The 13,877-nt window shown below is 49.4% G+C and overlaps 3 protein-coding genes across 7 annotated transcripts in view; 2 read left to right on the top strand and 1 right to left on the bottom strand.

Annotated features, from left to right (window-relative positions):
* The window catches only part of LOC310712183 (receptor-interacting serine/threonine-protein kinase 2-like), a 31,462-nt gene extending 30,630 nt beyond the window's left edge, over positions 1-832 (bottom strand). Inside the window, exon 1 of one of the 5 annotated variants that reach the window (XM_083515022.1) lies at positions 541-832. The gene's annotated coding sequence lies outside the window, so the exon portion shown is untranslated. Of the gene's footprint in view, positions 1-158 lie in introns of all 5 variants that reach the window. The other 4 variants (XM_083515019.1, XM_083515020.1, XM_083515021.1 and 1 more) reach the window with 4 other exon arrangements.
* SMPD3 (sphingomyelin phosphodiesterase 3) overlaps positions 1-13,877 on the top strand; it is a 351,886-nt gene that overhangs the window by 250,807 nt on the left and 87,202 nt on the right. The window lies entirely within an intron of this gene.
* Positions 768-2,853, top strand: TMEM30B (transmembrane protein 30B; the record flags this gene model as incomplete). The annotated part of the gene is made up of 1 exon (XM_083515107.1): positions 768-2,853. One exon carries the CDS (start codon positions 768-770, stop codon positions 1,848-1,850), a length of 1,083 nt encoding a protein of 360 aa, XP_083371233.1. The 3' UTR covers positions 1,851-2,853.

Genomic DNA, 13,877 nt, shown 5'->3' on the forward strand with positions numbered 1-13,877 from the left:
GCTCTCTTTAAGAGGAAATTCTTCAAAATAAATATAAATACTCCTCTGGGGGGGGGGGCGGGGACGGACCGCGCGTGGCCGCCATGCCTCTTGAGTCCCACCTACGTGAAGGAGCGCAGGCGAAAGCGCCCTGGCGCCGCCGCAGCGCGCCTTCTTACCTGAGCAGCGCCAGCACCTCAGTCTCGACGGGGCGGGGCCACGAAGGTGGAAGTTGGCAGGGCTGGGCTGGAGAAGCAGTACCTGCCGCCGCCGCCCCGCCCACACTTTCCAGCGGGCCAGATCACCACAGGTGCGTAAGAAGGCGCCCGCACGACGTCTCTCCCTTGGTCCGACGCCAGGGGCGGAGCTTGAGAAGAAGAGAAAAGCGCGGGAACAGAATCGGGGGTCCACCAAGCCCCGCTACCTGGGCTTGGGTAGGCTGAACGGACGTCTCGCGCACTTTAGCAAGGGCACGCGCAAAGGCGTTTGGGTGGTAGCTCGGAGTACGCGCGGTGGCGCCCCCCCTCACCTGTGCGTGTCTGGGGGCGTGGCTCCGCTCACCTGCGGGGCGGTGTCGCAGGCAGACCGAGGCCAGCCGCTGCTGCCTGGACTAGCGGAAGAGACGGACTGACTGGCCGGCGAAGGGCCGAGCGCGCGTTCCGCCCTGCCAGCCCATCGCCGGGTGGCCGCGGGAGAGGCTGGCGCGCAATTACTCCCCTCACAAGCAGGTCAGGCTCCCGCCGAGCCTGCCTGCCGCTTCTGCTGAGGTCGACCACCCCGACGACCGCATGGCCTCGGGCTCGTACGACGTGAGCGGCGGCCACGCCCCGGCCGACAGCGGCCCGACGGCGCAAAACAAGCCGGACAACACGGCCTTCACTCAGCAGCGACTGCCGGCCTGGCAGCCTCTGCTGTCGGCCGGCACGGTGCTGCCGCTCTTCTTCTGCTTGGGCGCGGCCTTCATGGCCCTGGGCTTGGGGCTCCACTTCTCCTCGGAGGACATCCACGAGCTGGAGCTCGACTACACCGGCGCGCCAGGCTCCAGTTGCTCTCGCTGCGCCAACGTCACCAGCAGCCCCACCCGCCATGCACCTTGCACCTGCGTGCTGCGCTTTGAGCTGCCCATGGATTACCCTGCGCCCGTCTGCCTCTACTACCAGCTCTCCAACTACTACCAAAACAACCGGCGCTACAGCATCTCCCGCGACAACGCGCAGCTCAGCGGGGACTCCTGGGCGCTGACCAACCCTGTCACAGAGTGCCAGCCTTACCAAAAGAACCACAAGCTTCCCATCGCACCCTGCGGGAACATCGCCAACAGCCTCTTCAACGACACCTTCACCCTCTACCAAGTGCTTCGTAATGGCTCCATGGTCCCTGTGCCCCTGGACAAGAGAGGCATTTCCTGGTGGACCGACACCAACGTCAAGTTCCGGAACCCCGAATTGGTCAATGGGAGCCTGGCTCTGGCCTTCAAGAACACCACCAAGCCTCCCAACTGGCCCTACCCAGTCTACAACTTGGGCAACAACACAGGCCCAAACAACACGGGCTTTGTCAATGAGGACTTTATTGTGTGGATGCGCATCGCCGCCCTGCCCACCTTCCGCAAGCTGTACGCCCGCATCCGCCAGGGGAATTTCTCAGTGGGGTTGCCCCGTGGCACGTACCAGCTCAATGTCACCTACAATTACCCTGTCCTCTCTTTCAATGGTGGCAAGAAGGTCATTTTCAGCACACTTTCCTGGATGGGGGGAAAGAATCCTTTCTTGGGCATTGCTTATCTCGTTTGTGGTTCGGCCTGCATCCTCACTGGCATTGTCATGCTAGTTGTGCATTTGAAATATCGGCACCAAAATGAGGAAGATTAATGGAGCAGACTCCGACAGTCAACAGGTTTAGGGGAGGACTGCTGCAGAAAGTTTGCTGGCCAGATTATTTCTGGTATTAGAATTGAACTTAGTTTGTAGCCTTTCTTTTTAAAAAAAGAAGCCTCATCTTCAGAGTAGTTGAGAATCAAATAGATGCCTCTAATTGTGTGTGAGAATGTGTGTGCTGCCATCTTCAGTCACTATAATTCAGACATGTGGGGTATATCTGCCAAGGATAGCCAACCACTGCATGGTTTTCTTTATTCACAACAGAGATGCCCCAGGGAAATCCATGTTTAATTAAGGGTACAGGAGGCTCTCCTCTTGTTTAGTGCTTATGAAACATGGCCTGTTTTCAGAATACTGAGAAGAGATGTCCTTTGAAAAGGGGTACCGTGCCAAAGTTTTAATACTGAGAACATACTTCAGCACTTTGATTTGTTCTCCAGCAGAATTGTTCCCAGGCTGAAAGTCCTACTGGAATGACTTGAATGTAGTATCATACATTTGTGTGTCTTATTTTACAGCAGTCGTCTGTGGATATGCTGTCTGGCTAACTTCAGAAGTGATGCATTAATACCTGGGGGATTCTACATGCAGTGATACACAAAGTGTGTTCACTGGTGGAGTTTACAGCATTCTTCATACTTTATTGTGTTGACTATGAGCCAGCTGCACTTGCTTAATAATGCATTTTAAATTCTTTGTTGGGATTCAACCATCTTTGGATGCCTTGGGTTTTAAGGTATCAGTTACTTTAGCCTTCTCCTTCACTTATGAAGACATGCCAGTTGAGATTGATGGTAAGCATGCTACTGGGAGGAAAAAGAATATAAAGTAGCATGCACAGGAAATCCATCTATGCTGATTTTCTAGTGTTCTGTTTTGCTTGCAGAGAACTGACTGGAAATATCTTTTCTATCATGCTTTTTGGTGACTAATCACATTTTTAAATTCTCATTCCATGGAAGGTTGAATAAATCTGAATGACTGAGAACTGAAACATATTTTAGTGTTATTCCATTTCAATAAAACTCACCCACCTAGCAGGAAGTCCTACTTATTTCACTGCAGCTAAGCAAAATGTAATCAGGAGGAGGACTTGGTTGTTAGAGTGACAGAACACTGAAAGATTGCTTGGTTTTCAGTGACATATGAATGGATAAGAAATCATGTTGCTTGGAGATACACTTGAGTTCACTTGTTCCCACCCCACGCCCCAGGCTGTATGTGGAAGGCATATCCAGTGATAAAATGATTGTGGGACATCCCAGTTTGGGTGTGACTTTCAGCATATAATGTGATGCATAGGAGGAGGATGGAAATGAAGCATCCAAGCACAAGGACCCTTCCTGATCTTGCCCAATTTGTAGAAAGAGTGGAAATAGCATCTGGACAGCCCTAGGCATGGACGATGTGAAATGTGCCCTTCTGCCAAGGGGGAACTCAAACGCTTTGGTTGTAGTTGTGCATCCTCCAGCATGTAGAGTGAAAAGAAAACTTTACATGTGTGAGGTATGCAAGAAATCCAGTTTGCTGGCATCCACAAAAGGCTTATTTCTTCCATCACCCAGGAGAAATGGCAGCAGTGGTTGGGAACCAACCATAGGTTGTTGGCAAGTTTTGGCACTGTTTTCCAGCCGCCATGACCAAAAGAGGTAGCCAGTGAGCCTGACCTCATGTATTCAGTCTTTTAAAGAGGTTCATGGTTTTAACTGGTTCTCAAGTGGCTGAAATGGACATGGTACAGGAGACTCGTGATCAAAATTTCCAGCTCTGTTCCTTTTTTAACTTCAAGTAGATGGGATTGTAATAGGCGCACTTTTTATAACAAGAATACAAAGCTGAAAATGAATGAACTGCAGCTAAAATCTTATGTTCATTTTTCACATGGTCTAGTCCTCATGTAAAGACTGCAAAAAACAAAGCCCTACTTCCCCTGCCCCCCCCCAATATTCTTATGAGGGTTCCTTCTCCAGCCAGAGAGTAGCTGGAAATGGGGAGGCAGAAAAAGGTCCTCCTTTCCTTCCAGCAGTGGCAGTTTTAATCTGAAATCTTAGGCATAGTACTGCACCCAGAGCTCAGAAACTGCTGGCAGTAATGAAATTCCCTGTTGCAAAACATGTCTAAAATAGTTTTGGATGCTGATGTTGCTTGAATGCCTTCATCAGACTTCGTTAACCAGAGGGTTAAGATGTAACAATAGCTGCCAATACAGCCACAACGGTTATCATACACCTGAAAGCTACATCACATATTATTGTTAACAAGCCAGCCTGAGCCAAAAGTAAGCAATATAATATAAATGTTACCTTTGCATAGTACGCCAATTTCTGCACACCCACTCACCATATTGCCCTCCATTCAGAAAAGCAGAGGAGACCCATTCCAGCCAAGCAAAACCACTCATGGAAGATGTGCAGCAAGGCATGAATGGAGTGTGGAGGGAGAGGCATGTGGCCTGCAGAGAGTTCTGAGAGCCAAATAGAGGTTTGGAAGGCCATATTTAGCTGTTGTGTCTGAGGTTTTCCACCTCTGTTCTACTTCCAGTCTTGAATTCAGTCTCTCTCTGAATTCTAGTTTCTCTCCCAAGTGGGGAGAGTGCTGTTGTGCACTAATCCTACTCAGAGCAGACACACTGAAGCTAATAGACATGGCTACTTTAGGTCTACTCTGAGTAGGACTTAGTTGGCTGCAGCCCTTTGTATCCAGGTCTACCCTGCTTGGATAACTCATTTCATTGGTTACTTATTAATGGCAGCAAGAATATGGAAAGCTAGAAACTGGAAAGAAGCAAAGGGTTTAAATACACAAAAATGGTATAACAGAATTTGGTATAACAGACATTCACTCTGAAAAACTGAGGTAAAACTTGGTTAGAGGGCAAAACACTTGATTCCCTCATGGCAGACAGGCGGCCATTCATACAGCACACAAACGAAGTATCTCCAGAACAGAATGCATCTGCTGCATTCCATAATATATGATTGTGTTAACAGTCTCCTACCTATTGATACTGTACTAGCAGCTTTCAGTTTCTATGCAGTTCAGTGCTTGCATTAACTTTACTATTATTGTTTACATCTAAACTTTGCCTTTGGGTTGGGGAAAGGAGGGGGGATGTTCAGTTTGTAATTATTTTCTTTTCCATAAATAAAAATAAAAAACTGAATCATACTGAAATAAAAAAATCTTTGGTCATGATCAGCTGCAAAATGGAGTGGGTGAATGATAAAAGTTTTGCCCACCCCTCTACTGGAAAAAACCCATGCTGTCACCTACTCTGGACAGAGCAGAAGACTGTTGTTCATGCAACTTGGGAATTTCCCCCCTGCTCCTAAAAAAACCCCTTTTGCCTGATAATTGCTGATCCATCAGATAACTTATGTACATTCTCGTTCCTTTGTATTTTTATAGGAAACAAAAGCCTCACCCCACCTGGCTTACAAATAAAATGCAGATTGGGAAGTCTCTTTTCACACTCAAGTACTCCCCCTCTTTTCTTCAGTCATGCAATAAATATATTCCTTAGCAAAGTGCAGTATCCAGAAGTTAATCATTTCCATAGAGGTGATAGTAGAGTGAACTGCTCTATATGTCCTGTGGAAAGAATGTAAGCAGCATGTGTGTTTTACAAAAACTCTGGGCATTTCCCTTTCTTCTAATGCAAATCAGCCAAGGGACTTTTCTGCTTTTTGCAGTGTTTTTTTCTTAAGAAATACTTGCAACATGTGGCAGGAGACTTTCACAACCACAGCTTGAAATGGAAGAACTATGTCACATGGATAAACATTACTCAGAGTCAAAGAAAATGAGGTATAGTATCATGAGATGTACTTGCTCCTACATAGCCTATCCCTTTTTGTGTGCAAGGGAGCAGAATATAGTCCAAAAGTCAGAATAGCCTTTGCATAAAAATGCCAGATACAGGCTTATATATGCATTTGTGTGGTTTTTTTTTGGGGGGGGGGACCTCAGACTCATGAGAACAGTATTGAAATTATATGAGCTTTATTAATATTAAGTATTTTCCAAATAAAATTTGTCCAAACCTAAATTCTCAAACTGAGGCTACGGCCACTCCAGATAGCATGACTTCACTCCAAATCCCAAGTCATTGGGCAGGGCAATAGAAGTTTCAATGGTGTAGTCAGGGTTCAGAAACCCTGTTCTAGAGAAAGGAAGTGAGGACAAGCAAAGCTCTTATGGAAAACGTGTGATGTAGATTCTGTTCTGAGAAATTAATGCATTCTGCTCTGCCCATCTTCTAGAGTGGAATCCCAGAATTGGAAAGAGACACAAAGTTCATTCTAGCCCAACCCTCTAATGATGGAGGAAATCAGTTGCTACAGCACCCCGATCATCCCTTGTCACCTATTTTTTAATAATAATAATAATAATAATAATAATAATAATAATAATAATAATAATAATAATAATTTATTTATACCCCACCCATCTGGCTGGGCCTCCCCAGCCACTCTGGGCGGCTTCCATAAAACCAAAAATACAGTAAAATCACACGTTAAAAACTTCCCTGAACAGGGCTGCCTTAAGATGTCTTCTGAATGTCAGGTAGTTGTTTATCGCTTTGACATCTGCTGGAAGGGCGTTCCACAGGGCGGGCGCCACTACCGAGAAGGCCCTCTGCCTGGTTCCCTGTAACTTTGCTTCTTGCAATGAGGGAACCGCCAGAAGGCCCTCGGCGCTGGACCTCAGCGTCCGGGCAAAATGATGGGGGTGGAGACGCTCCTTCAGGTATACTGGACCGAGGCCGTTTAGGGCTTTAAAGGTCAGCACCAACACTTTGAATTGTGCTCGGAAATGTACTGGGAGCCAATGTAGGTCTTTCAAGACCGGTGTTATATGGTCTCGGCGGCTGCCCCCAGTCACCAGTCTAGCTGCCGCATTCTGGATTAGTTGTAGTTTCCGAGTCACCTTCAAAGGTAGCCCCACGTAGAGTGCATTGCAGTAGTCCAAGCGGGAGATGACCAGAGCATGCACCACTCTGGCGAGACAGTCCGCAGGCAGATAGGGTCTCAGCCTACGTACCAGATGGAGCTGGTAAACAGCTGCCCTGGACACAGATTTGACCTGTGCCTCCATGGACAGCTGTGAATCCAAAATGACTCCCAGGCTGTGCACCTGATCCTTCAGGGGCACAGTTACCCCATTCAGGACCAGGGAATCCTCCACACCTGCCCGCCTCCTGTCCCCCCAAAACAGTACTTCTGTCTTGTCAGGATTCAACCTCAATCTGTTAGCCGCCATCCATCCTCCAACCGCCTCCAGACACTCACGCAGGACCTTCACCGCCTTCACTGGTTCTGATTTAAAAGAGAGGTAGAGCTGGGTATCATCGGCATACTGATGAAAACCTAGCCCAAACCTCCTGATGATCTCTCCCAGCGGCTGCATGTAAATGTTGAAAAGCATGGGGGAGAGGACAGAACCCTGAGGCACCCCACAAGTGAGAGCCCAGGGGTCTGGGTTTCACTGCAGACAGATGCTCAGTTATTTCCTTGAGTCAAATTGATATGTAACTTAGCAGGTAGTAAAATGCCACCTGCTATAGCTTCCAAGTGACTTTCCCTGTGCCCAGTGGAAAGCAAATATTTAGTCTCATGCAAAAAAGTGAGCTCCAGGCACACCCTCCTGCTGTGCCTTTTCTTCCAATTGCACTTACTCCTGCAAATGGTAGTCAACCTTCCTTTGTTCTCCATCAGCTCTTTCATTAGATAATGGTGGTGGTGGAGAAAAAAGGAACCTTACCTTTTCGAATGCCTTCAAGGGATTCCGCATATTGATCTGCAGCAAGTTTCCAATGAATGGCAAAGGCTGTGGTCCAGGGGGAAATCGTTTTGGATGGATATTCTTCCAGAAACCATACAATAGCAAGGAGATAACCAGCAGCCAGCTGAAGAGAGCCATGGTAGCAGTGTGGGAACAGCTACCGTGTCTTAGAGTCTCTGTTGTTTGTGGGGGTGATGCAAACATAATTTGATAAGCTGAGCTTTCCAGTTCAGCTGTGTATGTGATTGGAAACCTTCAAGGAGTAGGCGTATCTGTCCATTACACACCCCAGGAAAAAGAACAAATGTAAAGTTGTTGGTGTGTAGTGGCAGCGGTGGAGCATATGCCCGCGCTGCCCAGGGTGTGCGCACTTCTGGGGGGGGGGCAGGGCGCGGAGGGTGCCCTCCCACGTGCCACAGTTCAGGGTAGGAGAGGGGCAGAGAAGCTGCTGCTCACTCTTCTCCTGCTCTCCGCAGCTGAGTCAGACATGACGCAGCAACAGAGCTGCTGCAGCTAGGTGCGCCTCACCACGGCTGAAGAGGGCTGCTCTCTGCCGCCGGGTCAGAAGAGCTGTTGCCACCAGGCGCGAGGTGTGCCACCCACCCGCCTGCCATTTTGCCACCTCCCTCAGTCATGACACCTGGGGCGGACCGCACCCACCGCTCCCCCTTTCTTATGCCTCTGTGTAGTGGAGAAGCAGATTCCCTTTCAAGCCAACTAGGTTACCTCCTCCAAGAAACGGGAGTAGGGTTTGCTTTATAGATAACAGGATCAAGATATTTAGGGAGGGCAATAAGTAAGAAATTAACTCAGTGTTATGTATTGTGGCCACCAGGGGTTATTGTGTATATAGTTTTCACTCAGGTCCACATAAGTTAATTTAGTCAGGAAACCCTGGGCTGTTGTTGTTACAATGTTGACAGCCGGCTGCCTATAAAAGCAGGCCAGCTGAGCTGTTTGCTGTTCATTTCAGTTCCAGCTTACTTATAAAGAACTACTTGGAGAAATCTCTGTGTCGTCTGCTATGTCCACCCACTACTTAATACTCAGCATAACAGGGAAGGACCCAAATAAAATCTTCATTGTTAATGTTGGTGATCAGTACCAGTGGTGGACTTTGGACTCTCAGATTTCAGTGGGGCCCAGATTTCAGTACTAAGATCCGGCTCCCCACCTCGCCTGCTCCATTCTCTAGCATTGTTTTAGCACCCCCTGCAATGTGGCGCCTAGTGTGACTGCTCTGGGTGCTCCACCTTAAAACTTCATCTGCCAGCCCAAGGAAAGGAAGGACTCACCTTATTTCTGAGTTGTTTTAAACAATTGTTTACATATCAGCTATATTACAGGCATATCGGCCATGGGAATTCCCTCAGTCTCTCTGAAAGCAAGTGGAGGAACAACCAAAGCAACATTCACAACCTTAAGAGAGTGACATCACTAAACAGAGAAGAAGGTGATGCAATCTGAAAAGTTTTATATTTCTCTGTGTCTGTACCCCCACCCCCGTTTCTGCAGTATGGTAACCCTTGCTTGACCACAGGATTAGAGAACATTTACAGAAAATGGTCTGAGCATAGTAGCATGTGAGGTTGCAAAACACAGGCACAAGCCTTGCATGAGTTCCTTTGGAAGAGGATCTTGCAAGAATGGAGAACACTGGAATTATTTATTGCCCCCTGTACTTGACACCGGCCAGACAGCTCCAGTGGGATACTGGCAGGGCTCCAAAGAGTACCATACATTTCCATGTATATATTTTTTTTAACTTTAAAATAAAGTTAAAAATCTGGGGGCGTCTTATACACGAATAGTGCATAGGCCCATTTTCTAAATTTGGGGTCCCCAAAAGTAGGGACCGTCTTATACATGGGGGCATCCTATACATGGAAAAATATGACATGTGGGGGTGTCAGGGGGCCAGGAGTGTGACCCAGGAGAGGGGCCCAGTGATTTATGGGGGTTGGTGCCACCCACAAGGCAGGAGCCAAGCCAGAGGGAGGAGGAAGAGTCAGGGCAGACTGAGATGGAGGAAGCCACACGGGATGTGGTGGAGGAAGAAGAAGCTATTCAGGCTGTTAACGGAAATTCAAGGGTCCTCTTGGGCAAATGAAGACACCGACCAGAGCAAGTCAGAGCAAAACAGCAGCCAGTAGGCTCGGTCTTTATTTTGAAGGACTGTCGCGACAGGACTCCCACCGCCCACAAGGTGAAGCAAAATGGAAGCCCCGAACAATGGGAGACCCTAACTTTTATTGACCACTAATCCCCTTGACTACACCCCCAGAATTACATCATATATACATCATGATTTTATTAAAGGACAGGAGGAGTCAAGGAGGAGCTTCCCAGGTAATCCGAGTATCCTGACACCTGGCGGAGACCACCTCTCCCCCTCCCCACATGAGTCATTTCCGAAAACAAAGGAATGGGCGAAGTTTCCCTGCCCCCTGAGGGGGATCCGGTCGGGGTCCTTTGTTGGAGTCCGTATTGAATACACTACCGTATGCAGTTTATTGTGTTCTTGATAGCTTTTCGTCTGAGCCCTTCCCGATGGTTATCAAGGCAGCCCCGCCATCCGGAGAAGGGCCGCTGTGTACGTGACTGCACGGTTCAAGGCTTATGGCCGATCAATCCCAGCTCACCCCCCTTTGATAGTTCTTGTAATATGCAGTGAAATAAAAGTGGTCCGGTGAAAATCCATTGTACGGCTGATTTTTGGTGAATTTATAAAGAATATAGTCACTGAAGTTCAAAGTACTTTCCTCTTTCGGAAACAACTTGCAACATTTTGATTAGATCAGTCATGGTTCATTGAACTCGGAAACAATGAATCGGGAGCTGTCAAAGGTGAGGGAACAGACGCTCGCGGCCTGCAGTACCAGCGTGGCCGCCGCAAGGGGCGCTGTCCGATAATGCTGATTGGCTGAGGCGGCCGCCGATTGACAGCAGATCTCGGCCGCCCGGTCTACTCACAATAAGGATAGGCGTTCGCGGAGTGCTGTGGTGTGAAGCTGTCAAGCCGGCGCTTCCTTATTTACGGAAGGCCTTTAAGGGATGGCCCTCTAAAGGGACACCTCTGGGCTGGGGAGGGAAGATGCGTGTATGTGTGAGTGTGGTGCTTGTGCGAACACGTGTTAGTGTGGGGGGGGGCGATTTCCGGCGACAGTTCCCCCCTTCGGAGATAAGATTGCGAAGGTAGGAAAACCGCGCAATCCTTCTCTCCGCACAAATCAATAGAAATCTGACATGCCGTACCTAGAGTCCTGGTTCTGGAAGTCCTGCAAGGGTCCCATTTCGATGGGAGTCGGTGAAATTCCTGGAGTCGATGATCTGTAGGTGGCGGTCGATCGCGGGTGAAGGGTAGGAAGACAGGAGCCGCAAGTTTGACAGCACATTGGGAAGCAGTGGATTGCACAGCAGAGGAAAGCAATGCAGATGGCGACAGCGATTAGTATTAGAAGGCCGTTTCCTAATAGTTGTTTTATCCAAGCGGATCCGGGTAGCCAGCTCCAGAATTGTGTGTCCGACAAGCCCTCATGCTGGATATCCCGAAGCCCTTCCGTTAGTTTATGGATGTTATTGAGATGACCTGTGATGTTCAAGGTCTGGTCGGAGACGTGTGTGCAGCACTCGGTTCCGACAAGAGCACATACGCCTCCAGTCGACGCAAGGATGTAGTCCAAAGCAAGGCGGTTCTGTATCGAATTTTGCCTGACCTCTGTCAGTTCCGTCAGAATAGATTGAGTGGCTGCATTGGATTCTTCCATAAAGTTCAGTAGTATGTCTGTTAATTTGAGGATGTCGACATGGTTGGAGCCTGCTCCGTACGCGGGGAAAAGGGCTCGCCCGTAGGTTTCTCCGTTTGCCGCCACATCGGAGAGTTCTGACAACTCTTTTGCCCTCTTATTACGCATCCTTCCGGGGGGAAGTTTTTGGGTTACCCGGATCCCCGGAAGAATTAGTCCAAGGTAGCAGGTGCCCTGGGAGTGGGGGCTGGCCCATACGTAGCCACGGTGGCCGCAAATCCAGAACAACCCTTGGAGGCACGGGTCTATACGACCAGTGAGGAAGGTGCGGAAGAGACATTGGGAAGTTGGGGACGGGTCCCAGAGTTCGGGTAAGCCCATTACACGTTTCCATGCAGACAGTAGGTTGGGATGGGAGGAGGGGTTGCCTTGGTACCATAGGGTAACTTTTCCGGTCAAGGTAATGTCAATAGTGTACTTACAGGTGCTCTCGCCGATGACTTTGTCAGTGCCGCTGAACCTCCGGCAGAGATCACCTGTTGTAGGTCCAGTTAGGTAGATGTACTGGTGAGTGAAATTGACGGCAGTCAGGTTCCAGGACTGTACATCAGCGGAGAGGTGTTGTTGGAGGGTAAGGGGCACTCCGAGGAAGGGCAGGCCGCTGTGGAGATGAGCAGGAGCATTGGCACAGATCCAGCATTCACTGGCGGCTGTTTGCTTTGCGATCTGAGAAATTAGTTTCACATAGGTGTTGGAGTGCCATGTGGACAAAAGGTCATTATTTGTGGGGTTTTCGGATATTGACAGTTCCCCCCTTTGTCGAGGTGCGGTGCCTGCGGGGTGTAGTGGATCCTGACGAAGTAGATAAGTGAGATTTGTAGTGAGTCCGCCGCAACGTTGAGGTCCGGTGGTGTCCCATTCAGTTGGGGGTGTAGTGGAATAATGCCAGCCTTCCAGGTACGCCTTGCCGTCCCAGTTGGAGGCTAGTCCAATATCCCAAACGCAGCAGTATCGTCGGAGGCAGACTCCTTGTAAGATGGTTTGGCGGGGGGCGGAATCTACCCTTTGACAGTAGAATCCGTGGATTATGCGGTCTGTTTGGTGGTTCTGGTCAGTATAAACTGACTCACCGCCACCATTGTCAAGGAGAGTCCAGTTAAGCGTTTGCTGTGGTGTACCATCGGAGAAGAGTACATAGGAACCATTGAGGCAGTGTGCACGGTTCCAAGGGCCGTCTCTGGTGAGAATGAGTTTGCCAAGAGGCGTGTAAGAGGGTGAGCGAATAAAAAGTTCCCATGCTTGGTGTGCTGCAAGGACCGGTGATATGGAGTGTCGAAGGAGGACTCGAGTCTCAGGCAAGCAGAACTCAAAATCTCCAAGGCGGTCCAATGTTCCTCTTTTTACCATATCAACTATTCCAAAGTCTAGATATTTGTGTTCAGTTTGTAATCCAGGGCAAGAAGCATGTGTGATCTTGGTGGTTTGAGAGGAAACGGTGGTGAGAAGAAGGATTGGCAAGGTGAGTATGGTGATGGCCGACATCGTAGCAGAGGTAGTCGAGCTGTCAAACGGAGAGCTGTCAAGTGGGGAGCGGTGGAGCTGTCAAACGGAGAGCTGTCAAATGGGGAGCGGTGGTGCTGTCAAGCGAAGAGCTGTCAAATGGGGAGCGGTGGAGCTGTCAAACGGAGAGCTGTCAAATGGGGAGCGGTGGAGCTGTCAAACGGAGAGCTGTCAAATGGGGAGCGGTGGAGCTGTCAAACTGCACGTGTTTTACGGAGTTTGAGGCGAATTGGGGGTTGGTTGTTGTGGTCGGGTGCTGGGATGATTTCGGAGGTCCAATGGGTTGATGAAGACGGTTGGTCGGGTCCGGTCTGTTGGGCTCGATTCGTGCCCCGATCTGGTCCGGTCTGTTGGGCTCGATTCGTGCCCCGATCTGGTCCGGTCTGTTGGGCTCGATTCGTGCCCCGATCTGGTCCGGTCTGTTGGGCTCGATTCGTGCCCCGAGCTGGTCCGGTCTGTTGGGCGTCCTCTGTATCGGAGTCGTTGTCCGGCGGCCGGCGCGGGGTGCTGTATGGTGAGTCGTCCGCGGCGGGTTCAGGTACGGAGGCAGGTTTACAGCGGGTATGATGTAACCAGGCTGTCTTTTCTGCTACCTTAACGGAAGTCGGAGTGGTTAAAAGTATTTGGTAGGGGCCCTCCCAGGTGGGCTGTAGGGGTATCTTATGATAGGTTTTCACTAGTATCCAGTCCCCTGGTTGGTAAGGGTGGACATTTTCGTCGAGGGGGATGTTTTGGCTTGAGGCAGCGTATTTGTGGAGAAGGATTAGCTGCCTCTGGAGTTGTATTACATATTTTGTTAATTCTGACTCGCCCACCTCTAGTTCTGATGTTGGGTATTGGGTATTATACACTGGAGAGGGTCGCCCAAACAATAGTTCATAGGGGGACAGTTTGAGATTGCCGCGGGGGCATGCTCTAAGGTTGTGAA

The sequence above is a fragment of the Podarcis liolepis genome, assembly GCF_965112155.1.
Source record: "Podarcis liolepis genome assembly, chromosome: 7".
In the NCBI taxonomy this organism is placed as follows: Eukaryota; Metazoa; Chordata; class Lepidosauria; order Squamata; family Lacertidae; genus Podarcis; species Podarcis liolepis.